Source organism: Myotis yumanensis, unplaced genomic scaffold, assembly GCF_028538775.1.
Source record: "Myotis yumanensis isolate MYYU_CA2020_CCGP unplaced genomic scaffold, mMyoYum1.0.hap1 SCAF_12, whole genome shotgun sequence".
Lineage (NCBI taxonomy): Eukaryota > Metazoa > Chordata > Mammalia > Chiroptera > Vespertilionidae > Myotis > Myotis yumanensis.
Window position 1 is genome coordinate 49606714 of NW_027223763.1, and position 19052 is coordinate 49625765.

At 38.0% G+C, this 19052-nt stretch overlaps 1 protein-coding gene across 4 annotated transcripts in view; it reads left to right on the forward strand.

Moving 5' to 3' along the window:
- KDM4C (lysine demethylase 4C) overlaps positions 1 to 19052 on the forward strand; it is a 333028-nt gene that overhangs the window by 81436 nt on the left and 232540 nt on the right. For all 4 annotated transcript variants that reach the window (XM_070431644.1, XM_070431646.1, XM_070431648.1 and 1 more), the window contains 3 exons: positions 705 to 754; positions 9941 to 10044; positions 15521 to 15658. In XM_070431644.1, coding sequence (XP_070287745.1) covers positions 705 to 754; positions 9941 to 10044; positions 15521 to 15658 — 292 coding nt within the window. The remainder of the gene's footprint in view (positions 1 to 704; positions 755 to 9940; positions 10045 to 15520; positions 15659 to 19052) is intronic.

Genomic DNA, 19052 nt, shown 5'->3' on the forward strand with positions numbered 1-19052 from the left:
CTTTTTATGGCTGATGATTTTTAAAAAAATTTAAAGTCTATTCAAAAGTACAATAGAAAGGTTTGGTAAAAATCTAAATGTTGCTGTAATAATTTCGTGTTCTTTGCTGCTTGTCAATAAAAACATTTTAAAAGCAACGAAAGGACTTGTATGCTTGCATATAAGCCTAACCAATGGACACAGACAACAGAGGGGTGAGGGCATGAGTGGGGGGGTCGGGGGTGGTAATGGGGGGGATAAGGACACATATGTAATATCTTAATAAAGAAATTTTAAAAAAAATCTTAACAAATCTAGGTTTTCTTCAAAAACAAAGCCTAGCTAACCAACCACAAAGCTAAAACATACAATCAAAAAAAGCCCTGGATTTCTGGGTTGCTATGAGTGTTGGGAGAGAGATCTAGTCTCCGTGCAGTGGCTAGCTGCCTCCTGACTAAAGCAGTTTGGGCCTTTGTTCCCTAACCTATCAAATGTGGTTGGGATGGTGAGCCTAGCATTGAAATCAGTGACTTAAGAGTTTATTTTTCCTCTGTCCTTTGTCCAAGGGATATGACTCTGTGATTGTTTTTCTGATCTCTACTCAGTTCATCTAAGTAGATTTTGTTATTGAATTTTTTTTTACATGACATTATTTAGGAGTAGATATCTTAGGAAGTAGCTGAACAGTTATAAACCTAAAATCTTCATTTATGTTTAAATTTTAGGTATGCAATACCCCCGGAGCATGGGAAACGACTTGAACGACTAGCTCAAGGTAAACTTGCTTTCTGTGCTTCTCATCCAGATAGGTTCACAGTGTTTGAGGGTTTTTTACAGTATAGAATGTCAATGAGTTAATTTTTTTCTTTTTAAGTTATTGGCTTTTAAATGCTTCTCATTGAATAATTTTTAACTTTTTTCACATTAATGTATGCATAGTTTTCTTGGTTGCATAATATTCATGGTTATTTTAGTTGGCTGCTTAATATTTCATCAAGTGACTGCATATAACTATCTTGGTTATTTCCAATATTTTTCTCTTTTATATAATGTATTAACATCATTGTGTCAATAATATTTTTCCTTCTTTTAAGTTACATCCTTGAGATAAATTCCAAAGTGTACCGATACCACATCTAAGGGTGTTTTATGAATACTTTTTATGAATACTTTTTATGTTGCCAGATCATTTCACCAAAGGGGACTTCTGACTCCCAGTTCTCATTTGGCACCCTTGGCCTGGGACTGCCCTTATGGAAATATGAAGATGAATGGTCCCAGGTTACTGGATGAGTGTGAGAATGTATGTCTTCTTAGACTGGCAAATTTAAACATTCTTTACTTTAACTTGAATTATTATCTTATCATTATCTTTTGGCTTTATCCATAGTTATTTCTAGGAAGCTTATTGATGGTTTTACTTTGTGTTCACTTGTGTTTGCAGATAGTACCTTCCCTTTTTTCTTCTCTGTCTTAAAGATATATCAGGCAACCTTGCCCTCATCTGCTTATACAAGGGAGAAGAATCAGATTCACCTCCTGCCAGCCTCATCTTCTGTTCTACTAGTCACCCTTACCAAGGTTGAGAGTGACTTATTTCCAGGGGAAAGTGAAGTTTCATTGAGTGACAACTAAACATAAGATGTTCGGTCTTTATTCAGAATTAAATCCTCAGTGAATATTGCCCTTTAGTCAGGTACTAATCTAAGTTTCATGGGAATGTTAGGTTTGCCTTCTAGTACGAAAAGAATTTCGTCCCTGCTGTATGTAGCTTTCTTTTAATAAGGAAATGGGCTTACTGAGAAACTGCATTCTTTGACTTGACAGTTCTGAAGAGAAATTGTTAATAACATCTGAAAATTACTTTCCTCCAAATTATAAGAGTATTAGAAAGAACACTTACATGTCACATTTGTAAGAAACATTATTATAATTTTGGCAAGTAATAACTACAAAGCCTTAGTATTTTTATAATGTAATACATTATAGTAATAATAGCAACGTAATTGTAACCTTGAACTTTGTTGAGGACTATTTTCATGAATGTTAAGGTAGATGAATTCTGGTTCTGAATAACAGATTATGTAGAACACAGCTTAGAAAATGATTTCTGTAATCCTTAAATACATAGGCAGGGAACTTTGTGCTAAATCTGCATGCGGAACTATCCTCTTCTCTGTAGTAATTATCCCACTATTTTCTATTTGCACCCTGAGAATTTTAAAGTGGAGCCGGTGTAAACTTTACAGTATAGAGTCATTCTGAAATTTTGGCTAGAACCTGTCACCACTTTGACATAATCTATCTGAAAATGACATTCCAGGAAAATAGGTGCCATTTCTTTAATCAGTAAGAGGTTAATAAACTTGAAGGATGGACAAGAATTTTATACTCAGCTGCATGTTTATTCAAACCTGTTTTGCAGCGTTATTTTTAGAAATGACACAGGGAAAAGACCCTGTAAGATAGTGAAGGATTCCCATCTGCTGACTACATGCCAGCCAAATTAATTGAATTCTGCTAAGTAATTAAAATGATAAAGTAACAGTAAATGTGATGGCGCATTGCAGGATGGCTAGGTCAAGGCAGCACTTGATACACAAAGTGAAAAGTGGCCTCGGATGTTTTCCATTATCTTGTCTCCATATCATAATTATCACACTTGCCTTTTATGCATGAATGCTTTCATCTTCGGTTCCTGTTGAAATCTTGATTGACTGTGGCACCTATAAATATTTTATCTGAAAGACATTAGGCCTGCACCTAATAAAGCCAGGAGTTTGATTTTGCTCTTTAGCCGCTTTCTCATTTATACAGGTTTTTTTTTCAATATTATGTAGACATAAATGTAATAAAAAATCTCCAGTGAATTTTTGCAATTTTTATACTTGCTATGTTCGCCTGTAGTGCTATTGCATTCTTTCTAATTTTGGTTTGATACAATTGAATGGAAAGTATAAAGTAGAATAGAGGTATAATGTTAAATCATAAGTGACAGTTTTGAAGATTTCCAGTTTTTAGAATGTCTAAATCTCATCCATTTTAGAAAGGAGAGAATATCTTTGCTCTTCTATTAAGTTAAGCAAAATATGGATTAAAGACAATTGGGAATGCCTAAAATCTTTTGTGCAGGACTGAATTCCATTGATTTTTTATTGTGAATAACATGCCTATATTTAAGAAAAATTAAAGATGACTTACTTTGGTCCAAATTTTGATTACTGGGGAAAGAATATATGAGTTAGGACTTTTGCAGCTGATTTTAGAAGTGTGAATGATCAGTAGGAATCTTGTTTTAAATGACAGGATGTTAGAACTGAATAAATTATTTTAGGTCCTTATGTTTACTTGCAACAAGTGTTTTAGTTTTGACTTTATTAAAAGAACAATATTCAGCAAAATGGAACAGAAGAATCATTATTAGATAGGATTAATTTAGTTCATGGTTTTTTAAACTAGTTACCTTTGGGATGTGTATGTTTATGTGTTTAAATGACTAGGAATCTTGACTGTAAGCCTGTGGAGCAGATTCTTAGTCTTGTGTGCTGGGATCCTTATCCCAGGAGGTAGACCAGCATCTGTGGTGGGATGTAGGGAGTCTGTGGATTCTCTCAAATTATATTCAAAATTGGGCATATTTGTGCATTTCTGGGATGCAGTTGTCAAATCCCTTAAAAAAAGGTTTGCTCCAAAAGAGATGCTATTGAGATTAGAAGAGCAGCAATAATGAAGTCATTTTAAATTCTGTGAACATATTTGAAATTGACCTGTTCTCATACCTCTGTGTTGCAATTAGGAAAATGTACTTTTGCAAGTTCTCAAATTGGTAAATACATTATTTTCTCAGCTTGATTTAGATGATAGTCTGAAAATATTATATTAAAATTTTTGGTTTTGAAAGGTTAATAAATAAAATACCTCTGATTATAAACAATCAATTTTAAGGGTCCCCTTAAGGCATAAAAAATGAAGAAGTCCAATGATATATCATCTGCCTTTCTGCCTATTTCATGCCTCAACAATATGTGGTGTGTCATGGTGTTTGTTTTCATCTTATTGTCAGTTGAGCTGCATTAAGAGTGGTGAGACAATCCCTAAAGTTTATTTCCTCATCATTTGATATTAGATGTCATTGTCTGTGTTTAGATTTCTGAATATTTTTAGTCAGCTGTTTCTGTCTTAGTAGAATTTTAGACGTCGGATGGTAATATATAACATACACCAAGCTAGTAGAATTTGAATGTGGGATGAAATACAGTTTTGAGAAGTGACAGTAGGGAGTGGGGAGGAAGAACTCAGGAAGGGAATGCCAGCTCGAAGGGAGGAATTACCTTGGGAGGAAACTGAGAATTCTTTGGTTCTGCAGGGTGAAGCTGGCCTAGGGAAATCCTGGTTAGTTTGACTGTGACCTGTTTGAGCCCCAAGTGCATAGCCTGGAGAGTCCTGGTGACCTGTGTATGTGTGGTCCATCTGTCCATTCAAGCGGGCAGGGCGGGAGGAAGCGGGAACTGAAGCAAAGTGACCCCAGGATGCAGTAAAAACCGTATGTAATGGACCCACATACCTGTTACATTGGGCAGAACCACTGTCCTTCTCGATACCAAGACCAATAGGGACTCCTCTTGGCCGTCCTCCTGCAGAGCTCAATGGGGCTGTATCTCTACCAGTAGAGATGTCGATGGATTATGGACACTTGGATCTGAGTGAAGCCTGCAGTGTGGTAATTTTCTACCAGGCCTGAGTAACTACTTGTTCCATGAACGGGAGGAAGCTTGGAGAGGCCAACTATAGCTTCAACACCTAATGTTGACCTCCTATGCAGGAATGTGGATAAAAATGACCAGGCTTCTTCCCACGTAATGTAGCTCATTGGCTTATTCCATTAATAAGCTTTCAGGTGTAGATGCTATCTAAAAAGCATTTCTCACAGAAGCAATCCTTCCATATCCTTTTTCCGTGCACCCCCCCCCCCCTTATTATTTGTTTCTCCATATTTCCTCCCTCCTGTTTCTTTTCTCTTCTTCCTTTTTTCCCTAAGTGATTAATAACTAATTTCAGCTTCTCCAAACTATTGTTAATATACCCATAGAAACTGATACTAAACTTTAATTTTTGAATCTTTTTCCAATCTTTTTAATTTTTGAAACTTTGGTGATTTAATAGCCTCAGCATGTGTTTGTGTTTGTCATATGGGATTGGGATTTTAAAAGAATTTTTTTTAGTAATAGCTAACATATTAGAAAGTGTAAACCAGTTGACAATTTGGAAAAATTTGTCTCTGATAGAAAGAACTCACTATTTTTAGAACAAATCTGTTCTATTTCTAACACAATTTAAAAATGTAATGATTTTTTGGGGGATCAGATTGATTGAGGTAAAATGCACTTACAGTACAAGCCACCCCCTTTGAATATACTGTTTATTGAGTTTTGACAATATATGCAATAATGTAGTAACTACCACCATTACTGAGATATATAATAGTATCCTGATAAAGTTATCTTATGTCCCTTTTCACGAATCCCTCCCCCGAGCCACTGGCAGCCACTAATCTGATTTCTGTCCCTAGAATGTCATAAAAGTGAATTATATAATATGTAGACTTTTCTATCTCGTTTCTGTCACTTAGAATAGTGCTTCTTACATATGAGCAGTTTTACACTAAATACAGGGCAGTCTTGGATATGTCCTGGTCCTTGGGAGGGCTTACGTGATTCTATACTTCCCCGTGCTGAACAACTCCCAGCAGTACCATGGCAATCTCACCAAAGGTGGTTGTGGGGTGCTTTTAGGGTTTCAGGGCTCTATTGGGATCTCTGGAGTATATATTCCTTAGTATGCTAGCCTTCATCTCTAAAATGTTTGGATTGAAAGACCACCTTTGCTTGCTTACCACTGTATAATATCTTAAAAAAAAGAAAAAAAACACATATTGACTTTATTTTGTTAGGGAATTGACAGATAGCAGTGTCCCATCTTTGAAGATGATATAAACAAGCTATAGACCCAAAAATGCAACTTTCTGAGTAGTTTATTGTAACTTGATGATATTGCTCTTCCCTTTCTCTTGGGTGCTCTACTCACAAGAGTTGATTCTTCTTGGAATAAATGTTTAAACTATTTTGTTCCATGAATTCTATGCAATATTTCAGTTGTTCTAATTTTTGAATGTTTATTTAAAATGGAAAGTATGTGCTCTTACTATTTAATAGTTTAGTAGAAATGCAGTTTTATTTCCAAACAGTTCTTTCAGATTTTTTCACCCCCAAATTAGATATCATTTTATTGAGAACTCATTGGTCTACTGTCATAGAAGCCAATGTGTTACTTGTAGAGAGGAGTTGGTATGGGGGGAATAAGACTAGTCTCCATAGCTTGGAATGTGAAATAACTGATTATCTTCTCAGTTTGATCTTTTTAGGATTTTTACATTGAAACCCATTTGTGAGTAATTCGGAATTCAGACTAAAATTTCATATTTAATTCTAAAACAGCAAAGTTAGAGAAAATATGGAAGAACCTATAGGTGAATTCAAAGTAAAACATGAATCAACATAGTTTAACCCTAGCTGTACTTGATTTTTAGAACTCTTTTATGGGGGAGAAGTTTGTTACTTGTGAACAGCACTGCTTGATTTGGGTAACAAGGCCTAAGGGAATGAGATGATTTTTTTTTAAAAATATATTTTATTGATTTTTTACAGAGAGGAGGGGAGAGAGATAGAGAGTTAGAAACATCGATGAAAGAGAAACATTGATCAGCTGCCTCCTGCACATCTATTGGGGATGTGCCCGCAACCCAGGTACATGCCCTTGACGGGAATCGAACCTGGGACCCTTCAGTCCGCAGGCCGACGCTCTATCCACTGAGCCAAACCGGTTTCGGCAGTGAGATGATTTTTAAGGTTTAGTAACCATTGACTACTCTCCTCCTCCTCCTCCTCCTCCTCCTCCTCCTCCTCCTCCTCTTCCTCCCCCTCCTCCTCCTCTTTCTCCTCTTCCTCCTCCTCCTCCTGTTCCTCATGGGGATATTTTTCCATTGATTTTTAGAGAGAGGGAAAGACAGAAATATTGATGTGAGAGAAACACATCGATTGGTTGCCTCCTGCATGCACCCTGACCAGGGCCCGGGCTGGGGAGGAGCCTGCAATTGAGGTACGTGCCCTTGACTGGAATCGAACCCGGGACCCTTCAGTCCGATGGCCGATGTTTTATCCACTGGGCCAAACCGGCTAGGGCCCATTGACTTCTTTTTAAAAAAAAATCCTCACCTGAGGATGTCTTTATTGATGAGAGGGAGAAAAGAGAGAGACAGAGACATCGATGTTAGTGAGAAACATTGATCAGTTTGCTTACCATACACACCACCCTGACTGAGGATTGAACCCACAACCTAGCTGGTCAGGGCAGTAACCATTGATTTTTTTTTTTAATAATCCTCACCCGAGGACATGCCTAGAGAGAGGGAGAGGCAGAGGTGGAGGTGGTGAGGGAGAAGGAGAGGGAGAAGCGGAGGATGAGAGAGAGAGAGAGAGAGAGAGAGAGAGAGAGAGAGAGAAAGAGAAGAGAAGAGAGGAGAGGAGAGGAGAGCCACCTCAGCTGGGCTACTTTGGAGTTTTAAAATATATTATCACATTATGTTTAATAATATTCTGGTTATATTGGCTTGTGTATATGTTGAATAAAATAATTTTCATGGACTGTGGAGTGAGGGTGGGTATGATCCATGTATTCCTGCAGGTGTTTTGAGGTAAAATTCATTTTGACATACATGCTTTGTATATAATTTGTGCTGTTCATGAGTCTTTTTCCAGGGTGATATAAAATATAATTCTGATAGCCTGTTGTAAATATAAATTCTGAAACAATGTGAAGTTCTTAATATACTGCAAATTACCTTCCTTCAATGATTTTCCAATTTAAATTCACTTATGACCAGTCACCACATTGTTCAGGTCCTGATTACAAATCCATAGCAAAGGAAAATTAAATAGACTCCCCTTTCTGCATTGATTTTAATTTAAAATGTAATTCATTTAGAGCTGCACAAAGTTACAGATTTGAAAAGTTTGATAGATCCATTTAAATCATATTATTAAAGTGTTTCCATGGGTTTAGTGCGTGGGGACCTCCCTGCTGTTCTTTACGCTGTGATGTAGGCCTCAGGACATTGTATTGTGTACATGTGACCATTCCATCCATGTGGTACTTTCTCTCCATTCACTGAGGTTTGCATTCTTTCGAAGGTTGCTTATTTGCCATATACTTTATCTTCCATTTATGTATTATGAATGTTAACCATAAATAGAGGACTGCATCAAGTGACCATATGAGACAAAATCATTCCTCTTATTCCCATTGGCATTGTAGAAAATGACAGTATTTCTGATGTTTTTGTTGGCATGTATTTTTTTTTATATTTCTATTTTTCTTTTTAAAAATCCAGGTGCAGATGCTTAAGCAGATTGTACTGCTTTTTGCAGGTGGTTTCTTATACCTGAATGGCTCTTTTCTGGCTGTTTGATTTGTTTCCTTCTGATGATCTGTGGCCTCACACACTCGATGGTGACATCAATTAAGGCTTATTTACATTAAAAATATTCTTGTAGAACCCCACTATTCTAAGAGATTAAAATGGTACATGATTAGTTAATGAGTTCTGATCATTCTTTTGTCAAAGTGGTCACATTTTTTACCTGTTTGCACATAGTGAGCCACAGAGTTAGATAAGTAACATTTTCAGTGGTTTTATCTTCATTTTGGGGGTAAGGGAGTTAAGATCATAAACCACTTTACTTATAAACATTGCACATGTTTTCCTGATGAGTTCTGTTTTCCTCTGGGTTCTTTCTCTGTGATTCTCCTGTCTTTTCCATGTTTCTCTTCTCTTTCCCTTCTTGCTTGCCCACTCTCCTCAGAATGGTAGTTTTCCCTCTGAGTGAGGAAGGGAAAGAGCAGGGCACCAAGCATATTCATTTTCTCCTAGCTTCGTAACTGAGTTAATGAGAGTCTGCCTCAGACAGAACTGCAGGGTTGAAGTCAGCAATGAGAAAAACAACTGTGGTTTGATTTGTAACATACTGTAGAAAAAAGGGTTGCTGCATGTTTAGCTTTCTCATGTGAAGGCCTCCTCAAAGCTCTACTCCAGGGGTGGGCAAACTTTTTGACTCGAGGGCCACAATGGGTTCTTAAACTGGACCGGAGGGCCGGGACAAAAGCATGGATGGAGTGTTTGTGTGAACTAATATAAATTCAAAGTAAACATCATTACATAAAAGGGTACGGTCTTTTTTTTTTTTTTTAGTTTTATTCATTTCAAACGGGCCGGATCTGGCCCGCGGGCCGTAGTTTGCCCACGGCTGCTCTACTCCCATAAGGTTGGTGATGTGGGTTTCCAAGTATTTGACTGATGCTGGACAGTAAGTTGTTCAGGAAATTAGTAGCAGTTAAACTGTTTAAAATTGGTCAGAAAGAAACAAAGAAAGATGGGAAACCGCTCTGTGTTTACTGTATGCTGTGCATTGGGACAAGTGCTTCTTGAATGATCAACTTCTAAGAGTCTAAAATGAGAGATTCCTCTATTAAAACACATTTATCTCTGCTGACCTCCCTTAATATTTTGTTCATTAGTCAGATTCAGATATTAGGCAGGTTGAATTTAAATGTGTTACAAATTGAAAAATTTTCAGGTTTAGTAATTTTATATGTTATGAAAACACCTCTTGGTAGATCTTTTTGTGAGGTTAACCTGTGGTGATATAAGTATGTATGTATTAATTTTTAAGAATTCTGACTCTAATTTTTAGTATGAGCTGTTTTTTTGTGTGTGTTTTTTTTTGTAGAGTTGGTCTATATTTGCATAACACTGTCATTTTGTAAGAAGTACAAAACTTAAAAATACTATCTGAAATTTTATCTTAATTGATACATTGCTGAATGCTTATATTTTATTTCCATTTAGGTTTTTTCCCAAGCAGTTTTCAAGGGTGTGATGCATTTCTTCGCCACAAGATGACACTGATATCTCCCTCAGTGTTGAAGAAGTATGGTATTCCCTTTGATAAGGTATATTAATATTATTCTTTAACAAATTCAACTTTTGTGTGTAGTATTTGTATTTGAGGCAAATTTAACATAAATAATATAGCTTTGACCTCAGGTAGGATTTTTAGGATGTGGGGAGAAAAATTCAGATTCATGTTTTATAACAATTATCTAAATAGTAATTTGAAGTTACTTTTATTTCAGGATACATTTACTAGAGACATCATGCTATTATAGTTTACTTATAACTACTGATAATAAGATGTAGCATATTTGACAAAATAAGATGTAGCACTTTTACATTGAAGTCTTTTATATGAGCAATATAATTTGTCTCTTTAAAAAAAAAGAAAAAAAGAATTCAGAGCAGTTATTATTAGCAGTTTGGTTGGTTAGAATCAATGATTATGGTACCAGTATGTTGCTTCTAGACACATTTGGAAATAGTACAATTGAGATTTCATTAAGGATAAAATTGCCTGATGATTTAATAATCAGATATTGCTTCTTGGAAGTATTTCTAAAGATTAAGTTCTGTAAGACTCTGTGCCTGCTAGAGCTCTCTTTCTTTGTGTCCATGGGTAGTTATTGGGTCAGAATTATTACAGAACATGAGCATTTTTATGTGAAGAAGATGACATGAAAATAGCTTTTGACCAGATAAATAAAAGCTCTCTCTCAGTTGGAGGAGGATTAAGTCCTTAGCTACTTGAAGAAACATTAAAAAATAGTTCCACTCTCGTCTTCATTTTTTGTTTGAATTTCTTCCCATAATCCTTGCTATTTTCTACCTTAGAAGCTTTTCACTTGTGACTAAATCTTTACTTCTTTTTAATCTCAGGCCCTTAAAATCCCCTCCGCCCCTGTCCCCTGCCCTGCTTTGCTTTATTTGAAGTAGAATTTTTGCAAGTTCCAAGAATCTGTGATTTGAGGTGGCCCTACTTTCCCACAAACTGTCTCTGTGGCACACATACTTGTCTGTGATGAGGATGCTCTCACCTCTGGTTTACTGACATACTTCTGCCCATGACAAAAAGCTGGGCTCTGAGATGTGCACGGTGGGAATGCCCATGGTGTGGAGAGGGGCTAGTGTTGGGGTTCAGCACTGTTGCAGTCATAGAGGTCAGAGGCTGTGTCCCAGAGGGCCCATTGTTACTTTGGGGCGTTGTCTTACTTGCAGACACCTCTGCGCACTGGGTTTTTTCAATCTCAGACACATTAGTGAGTGTTTCCTTTAGGTGCTTGGAATAAGCTTGATTGGGTACTTTTATTTACGTTGGAATATTAGAAGACCGAGGAGGAATGGACTAGAGTCCCCCAAGACACATAAACCTCTGTTGGGTTTAGGGCTGGTGATAGGAATTGATAGAGCTGTTTTTTGGAGAGAGGTTATGTAAAGTAGCAGGACTGAGGGATTGGTTCATTTTCCCAGGATGGAGGGCTTTGTGGCTTGTAGGTCCTTTCTAATCTTTGGGGGTAGGAGGTAGGCAACCTGCATCCCTTTGTAGGCTCTGGCTTCCTACATACTACTTGGTACATCACTAGTTGTGTCAGGCCCTTATCTGGTCTTTTGAGGATGGGGCATTTTCTCACTTCTTCGGGAAGTGACAGGATGATTGTTCTCAGATGTGAGACACCCATGGCAAAGTCTGATTGACAATTGTTTTTCCTATGAAATACTGCCACTTCCCCTTTCACCTTGATGAATGGTGTGATGCATGACTCTGTGCTCCTCAAGGAAGTTATTCTCTGATGATGATAATGTAACATGGGACAGAGTTTCCAAGTTCATTCCTGATTCTGTCACTTGGGTAAATTACATAATTTTTCTGAGCCTCTTTTTCTTTATCGAGAAAATGGGATAATAATAGTACTACTTAATAGGACCATTATGAGGATGAAAAGAGATCATCTATATCAGCATTTTTCAACCTTTTTTTTTAACCTTATGGCACACATAAACTAATTATTAAAATTCTGTGGTACACCAAAAAATGTTATATTTTTTGCCAGTCTGACCAAAAAAAAGCTATAATTTTGATTCATTCACACTGGATGGCTATTGTTGTATTGGCTCTTGTCAATTTTTCATTTGATAGTCTAAGGCAGTGGTTGGCAAACTCATTAGTCAACAGAGCCAAATATTAACAGTACAACGATTGAAATTTCTTTGAGAGCCAAAATTTTTAAACTTAAACTATATAGGTAGGTACATTGTTATTAACTTAATTAGGGTACTCCTAAGGCTTAGGAAGAGCCACACTCAAGGGGCCAAAGAGCCCCATGTGGCTCGCGAGCCGCAGTTTGCCGACCAGGGGTCTAAGGGAAAAGAGGTCAGTGCCCCTGACTAAATAGTCAGGTGATGCATGTTTTAAAAATTCTTGTGGCACACTGCTTGAAAATGGCTGATCTGCATATGAAGGACTTTGCATAGTGTATATTACATAGTAAGGTACTCTTCCTCCTCAATTCAGCCCTCTTTCTTAGACTATCATTTCACAGTTGGAGTAACATTTTTTCCCTTCTTTCAATGTATTTATACATATATATGAAAAAGCATATTGAAAAAATAGCTAATGTCTACTTTTAGATTATGTGTATTACCCTTATTGGACTTTTTCATGATATGGAATTACAGTGGTTGTTTAATCTATACTAATAAAGAGCTAATATGCTAATGTCAATATGCTGTAAGGGGTAATGACCAGGTCATTAGCATATTAGTTGGGGCATTGCTCCCGAGATGGGGTGGAAGCGGGGAGGCGCCTGGAGGGGGCGGGACCATCCCGTGCCAAGGAGGGCAGGGGTGAGAGCGCATAGCGCCCCCCCCACCAGTCCTTTGCCACCCACCGCGGCCCACCTGCCAGGGGAAGGAGCACAGCGCTGCAGGCAGGAGGCTTCCATGCTCTCCTCTGGTGCCATGATAGGGCAGAGCCGCCGCGTTGCTCTGGAGACGGGTGGAAGCAGGGAGGCGCCCAGAGAAGACAGGACCAGCCCGAGGCGACTGGAGGGACTGAGGGCGAGGCTTGAAGCAGCAAGAGAAGGCCAGAGGGTTTGGGGGCTGGGCCAGGTGTGCTGGAGCTCTGTGTGGAGAGGTTCGGGTGTCAAGGCAGGGCCTTGTGATTTCAAATCGCGCGGCTGGGCTCCTAGCCTTATAATGAAAGGGACTCATGCTTTTTTTTCCCCTGTACGTTTAAAAATTATTATCAGTTTATTACATAGAGGCAGTAAATTGGCCTTATATGTTGGCTGTGACTGCCATTTTTCTAGAAATTTTACAGAGGCATCTTTATAGGGTTAGAAATAGTTGGGCAGGGTGAATTTTCTTTTATCACATAGTTACAAGGAAGTGCCTAGTTTCCAAGCACAATTATAATTAATGAGATTCAGTGAGATCGGGAAAGGAGAGAATCAGGCTTTGTTCTTATGTGGCTCAGAATGGTGGGACTGGAGCCATGGTGAACATTGATGAGCCATTCTCTCTCTCCCTGCCAGGTGGCAGCTGAGTTGCTGCTCACTGCAATAGGACACCTGCTGGGCTATCGGGAGTAGGGGATGATGAACTAAATTTCAGAATTGTTGGGAAAGAACATCCCCCACACACAACATTTTAGCATTCCTAAACTGGCAAGTCAATTGTAGTGTGAGCACCTTTATTTATACAATGTGTCTCTTGTATATTTACACACATGTACATACCCATATATTCATTTTTCAACCTTAAGGACTGAAATGAACCATGGAGACTGAGTGAACTAGAGAGCAATAAACTTGACAATATATTCTAGAGTAGGCCAATTAAAAAAAACAAAGAATTCTGACCCTGGCCAATTTGGCTCAATGAATAGAGCTTCAGCTCACGGACTGAAGGATTGCGGGTTCTGTTCTGGTCAAGGGCACGTGCCTTGGTTGCAGGCTCGATTCCCGGCCCCTGGGTGCTAGCAGGAGACAACCAGTCAATGTGCCTCTCTCGAATCGATGTTTTTCTCTCTCCCCGCTCCGTCCTTTTCACTCTCCCTAAAAATTAATTGAAAAATATTCTTGGGTGAGGATTAACAAAAAAACCACACACACATACAACCCCCCCCCCCCCCCAAACTCTGAAAAATTTATCCTTAATATTTTTTCTATAGGTCATGGTGTATTTTGTGTGCTTTGGTGATTATGAAAATAAGATTTAAAAAAAAATTCAAAATGACAATAAATACATTTTCCATCTTTGCTTTTTAACTCCTGATTGATTTATGTATTTTAATTATATTTAAAAATGCATTTTCTTACATATGCCTACATATATACATTTATTTGAATAATTATTTGATAGAAATTTTACTATTAAGTGAAATACAGTTAATTGAATGTTTTCTAAGTATTATAAAAGAATAATTTGGTGAATACCACCAACTCTTTAGCAATAGGAATTCATAATGAAGCCTGTTCAACACCCACTATCAAAGTTTTTGTAGCTCTAACTTAAAAAATGTCAGTTATGATATGTCCTAATATAACTCCAACAATGCAAAAATTTAAAAAATAATAAATTATACCCTAGCTGGTTTGGCTCAGTGGATAGAGCATTGGCCTGCGGACTGAAGGGTCCCGGTTTTGATTCCGGTCAAGGGCATATCCCCGGATTGTGGGCTCAATCCCCAGTGGGGGGTGTGCAGGAGGCAGCCGATCAATGATTCTCACTCATCATTGATGTTTCTATCTCTCCCTTCCTCTCTGAAATAAAAAAAAATTATCCTATATAATATAAGGGTAATATGCAAATTGACCCTAACAGTGGAACAACCAGGATGACTGCTTGACCAGTCACTATGAGGCGCCCAGACCACCTCTTGGCCCTTTTCCCTGGCCAGCAGGCTCTGAATGGGGAACTGGGGATGGGTGGTGGGGGATGCGGGTGGCGCCAGACAAGGCCCCTGCCCCACCAGTCTCCCCACACACAGAAGGCAACCAGCGGCGGGGGTGGGGGCAGGGCCGGTGAGTGTGCTGAAGGGCCGACCTCTCAGTTCCTCCCCCCAGCCAGCAGGCTCCGATCACCCGATGGCAAATGGGGAATGGGGTGGGTGGCGGTGGGTGGCAGGGCTGGCTGCAGGCAGCCAGGGAAGATGGCCCTGATCGCAGGCCAGGCCTAGGAATTTCATGCGCCAGGCCTCTAGTATATACATATGTATAAATAATAAAATATACACACTGCTTGATTATATGAACAAATTTATTAGAATAACAGAGATGTTTTCATATAAAATATGATATCTTTGATTATGGATTGAATGATTGAACTAAACCCAGTTTAGAAAAGTCTTTGGAAAGTTTTCTGAAAAACTATTAAAGAATTAAGTAAATGGTTTGTAGGGACTTTTTTTATACTGGTACAGCTCTGATGTCATGGCATTTTTTCCTGCATTTTTTCTAGGAAATATATTTTACTTGTATTCACAATTTGAGAAGTCTTATAATTGGAAAATATTATATGTTTTCTACCCTGCAGATCACCCAGGAGGCTGGAGAATTTATGATCACGTTCCCATATGGCTACCATGCTGGTTTTAATCATGGTTTCAACTGTGCAGAATCTACAAATTTTGCTACTGTCAGATGGATTGACTATGGGAAAGTTGCTAAATTGGTAAGTTATGCCTCAGAAATAAAGCATAAATTAAATGTGTATTCTGGTTAGTGTAGCGAGAAAGCTAAGATCACTTGTTTGTAGCATTTGTGTTTGACCTCTCACCATGATAATTTATTTCAGACTAAATATATTTATTTTACACAGGCTGTATTACCATTTGTAGCTATATTTGTCTGTTTTGAAATTAATGTGAAATAATTTACCTTGAGAGGTAATTTTATGCAACTAATGTTTGCTTCTCTCTTAAGGCCACTAATTGTTTTTGTGTGAGATTTTTCCAGTGGCTCCCTGTGTGGCTCTATGACTGAATTCCATGCTAGAGTTTAGTCCATGGCTTAAAAAACAACTATTTGCACAAGAAAAGTGTCTGGTAAAATTGTAACAAGTTGAGGAAGAATGGTAAAAGGAATGATTAAAACTTACATTAGTGCCGAAATGAATTCTTAAAAGTAATAATGTAGAATAAGAAATAGATCTTCATGTTAAATTTGGAATAAAATTTTGCATCTTCTGCCCAGCATATTTAGTTTAGTTTTACATACTGTGTATTTTCATTCATAAGAAACAACTTCTATAAAATTTAATTAACTTTTCTCAGTGGCATTAAATAGAGGACACCTTCAGAGTGATGGTGGCTTCTATTAGGTTGCTGTCTTTCCTGTGGCTTTTAAAGCAAAGGTGCAGGCTGGCAGAGGGCAGCTTGTTAATGAAACTATGTGTTTTATAGAGTATGGAAAATCAACATAGTTTTAATGGAAAATGATACACGCAGCTTACATGTCCTTACCTTGGCCACTGCATGGCACAAGTGAGTATTATTCATTGTACATTGATAAAACTTGGATGCAGATATATGCAGGACAGATGATTCCAGGTTTAATTTAGAACTTGCATAATATTTTTAAAGAAAAGTATAGCCCTTTGGCAGCTCAGGAAGCATTTGAATGAATTCGTGACATAAAAGAAAGCTCCTGCTATTAGAAGACTTCTTCTGTTCTGAGTAATTTCTATTTATGAGGGGTAATTTAGAACGGAACAGAACTGAACTATTTCTTCCCATTACCCATCCTGCCTATTACAATAAACCTAATAAAAAATAGAAAACTCAGTGTGTATGTACCTTGGCTAGCTACTGCAGTGTTGTTTTGCATAAATGTAATGCTAGTATCTGCATTGAAACAGTGTCATAGCCTCGAGGTTAAAACAAGGTTTGCTATTTTATAGTTTGCATCTTTAATCATTGTGGTAGTAAGTCAGCTATCACAGCTGTTCAGAGTCTCCAGAAAAAATTAGTTGGTGTTTGTTTACTATGTCTCAGATCTAGTTGAAGGTATTAACCAAAATAGCTTCTCCCCAAGGCTGAAATGTGTCCACATTTACGTGAGGATGTGGAGTGGAGTGTGACCAAGTCAGAGAGGTCAATAGTGATCCTTTCTGAAATCTCAGCTTTTGGAACCTAGAATTGTGGGATTAAGAAGCAGTAGACTGTGGTGGAGGAGACAGGGATCTGAGGCCCAACTTTTCTTCTTCTACCTAGCCATGTAACATCAGGAAAGTCATTTATTCTTTTTGTTTCTTCCTATGTAAAGTACAGATACCTCTCTACCCCATAGATTCGTTGTGAGGGAAAAAAAACTCAGGTATGTTTATATGCACCCACACTGTGTTGATTTATAGCTTTCAGTTTAGTCAAAGATATGACTGTCTTGGTTCTGGGTATTTTACTAGGTATGCAATATTCAATGGTTATAATGCAGTTTGGGCAGTTAATTTAAAACTGTTGTAATTGTATATGTTTTTAGGTGTCTCAACTTGTCCCTTATTTTTGGTGAGGTGGTGCTACTCTGAGAACGTAGTCCTTTTCAATTGCTGCTGTAGCAGATTACCATAAAATTAGTGATTTAAAACAATGCCCATGTGCTGTCTCATCGTTCTGTAGGTTAGAGGTCACCAAACAGAAAGTTAAGGTGCTTGTGGGTCTGTGTTCCTTAATGGAGGCTGGTGAGGAACCCACTTCCTTGTTGTCAGGTTGTTGGCGGAATTAGCTCCTTGCAGTGTGGGACTGAGTTCCCTTTTCCTTCTTGTCTGTCAGCTGGGTCTTTGCTGCTAGAGGCCTCTCTCAGCGTCTTGCCTGTGGTTCTCTACATTTCAGAGCAAGCAATCTACAAAATCCCTTTTGTCATGTAAAATGATAGTTACAGATTTCAGCATTTCGGACATGGGGATCTAGGCATTCTGCCTACCACAGAGAGTTCCAATGAATAACTGACATGGTGATATAATAAGAACCTACTTTGAATCATGTAAATAATTTTAGTTATTTTGCTTAAAAACAGGAAACTAAACTTGTAATGGATACAATTTTAAAATTTTCACTGAAACACCCTTGTACTTTCTTAAATTATATTCCTCAATGATAATGTTTTCCTGACTATTCTCAGTTAATAAGTTCTCTTCCATTATAGTGTGCTGTGATGGAGTGTTTTGTGCAGATTTTGGTGTCTTTTATAATTTATTTGATATATATTTTTATTGATTTCCAGGTCTGTTTCTTTAGCCAGCCTTATGAAATTACTGTGTGCATGTGGGTGCGTGTGCACATGTGCAAGCATGTGTGTGTAGACACATATGTAGTTTTTAATCTTTGAAAATTAGTGACTTGGTATTAGTTTTTGTGTTTGCTGGGGAATTATGGATTGTGCTTAAAGGGCAGTTAGCTTTGAAGAAGACCAAATTTGTTACTTTGTCTTAATTCTTTGCCTTCTTCAATTTATCCTGAATGATAACTATTAAAAAAACAGTTATTTGTCATAAGTGATGGTGAATTGTGCATTTGGGAGGGATAATTTGAAAAGCAATGTCATACTTTTTCATGGTTTAGGCACTGGGGGATGACATCTGCTTCCCCTGTCACGTATTTGATTTGAGTACATAAAAGCATCTCATATAGTATCTGTTTGTGGTGCAGCAAAAATTAATTAATGTGGGGTCTCCACTGATTATATTTAATATATTACAAACCAGCATCTCTGATTTCATGACTTGGAAAAGAACTACTACAGAAGACTAATTTTTATTTAAGAAATCCACTAGGTTTTGAAAAGATAATCCCCAGGTTCACTGATATATTGATGGTCTCTGTACAAGGGCCTGCAGACTTGGGTTAATAGGACCTTTTCAGCCCATTCCGGTGGCTGCTATTGAATGAAGCTCTATTTATTCTGAGAGTGCTTGTCTGCTGTGTGTGGGCACCAGGCATGTTTCTGTGAATTTACCACTTGGAGGATGAGAGCAAAGTGAGAGTAGAGGTGGCGCTGGCAAGGGATCGAGGACTGCTTCCTTTGTTGTTGGCTTTTCTGGTGGCTTCTCTGGGGTAGGATGGGAGAGGGGA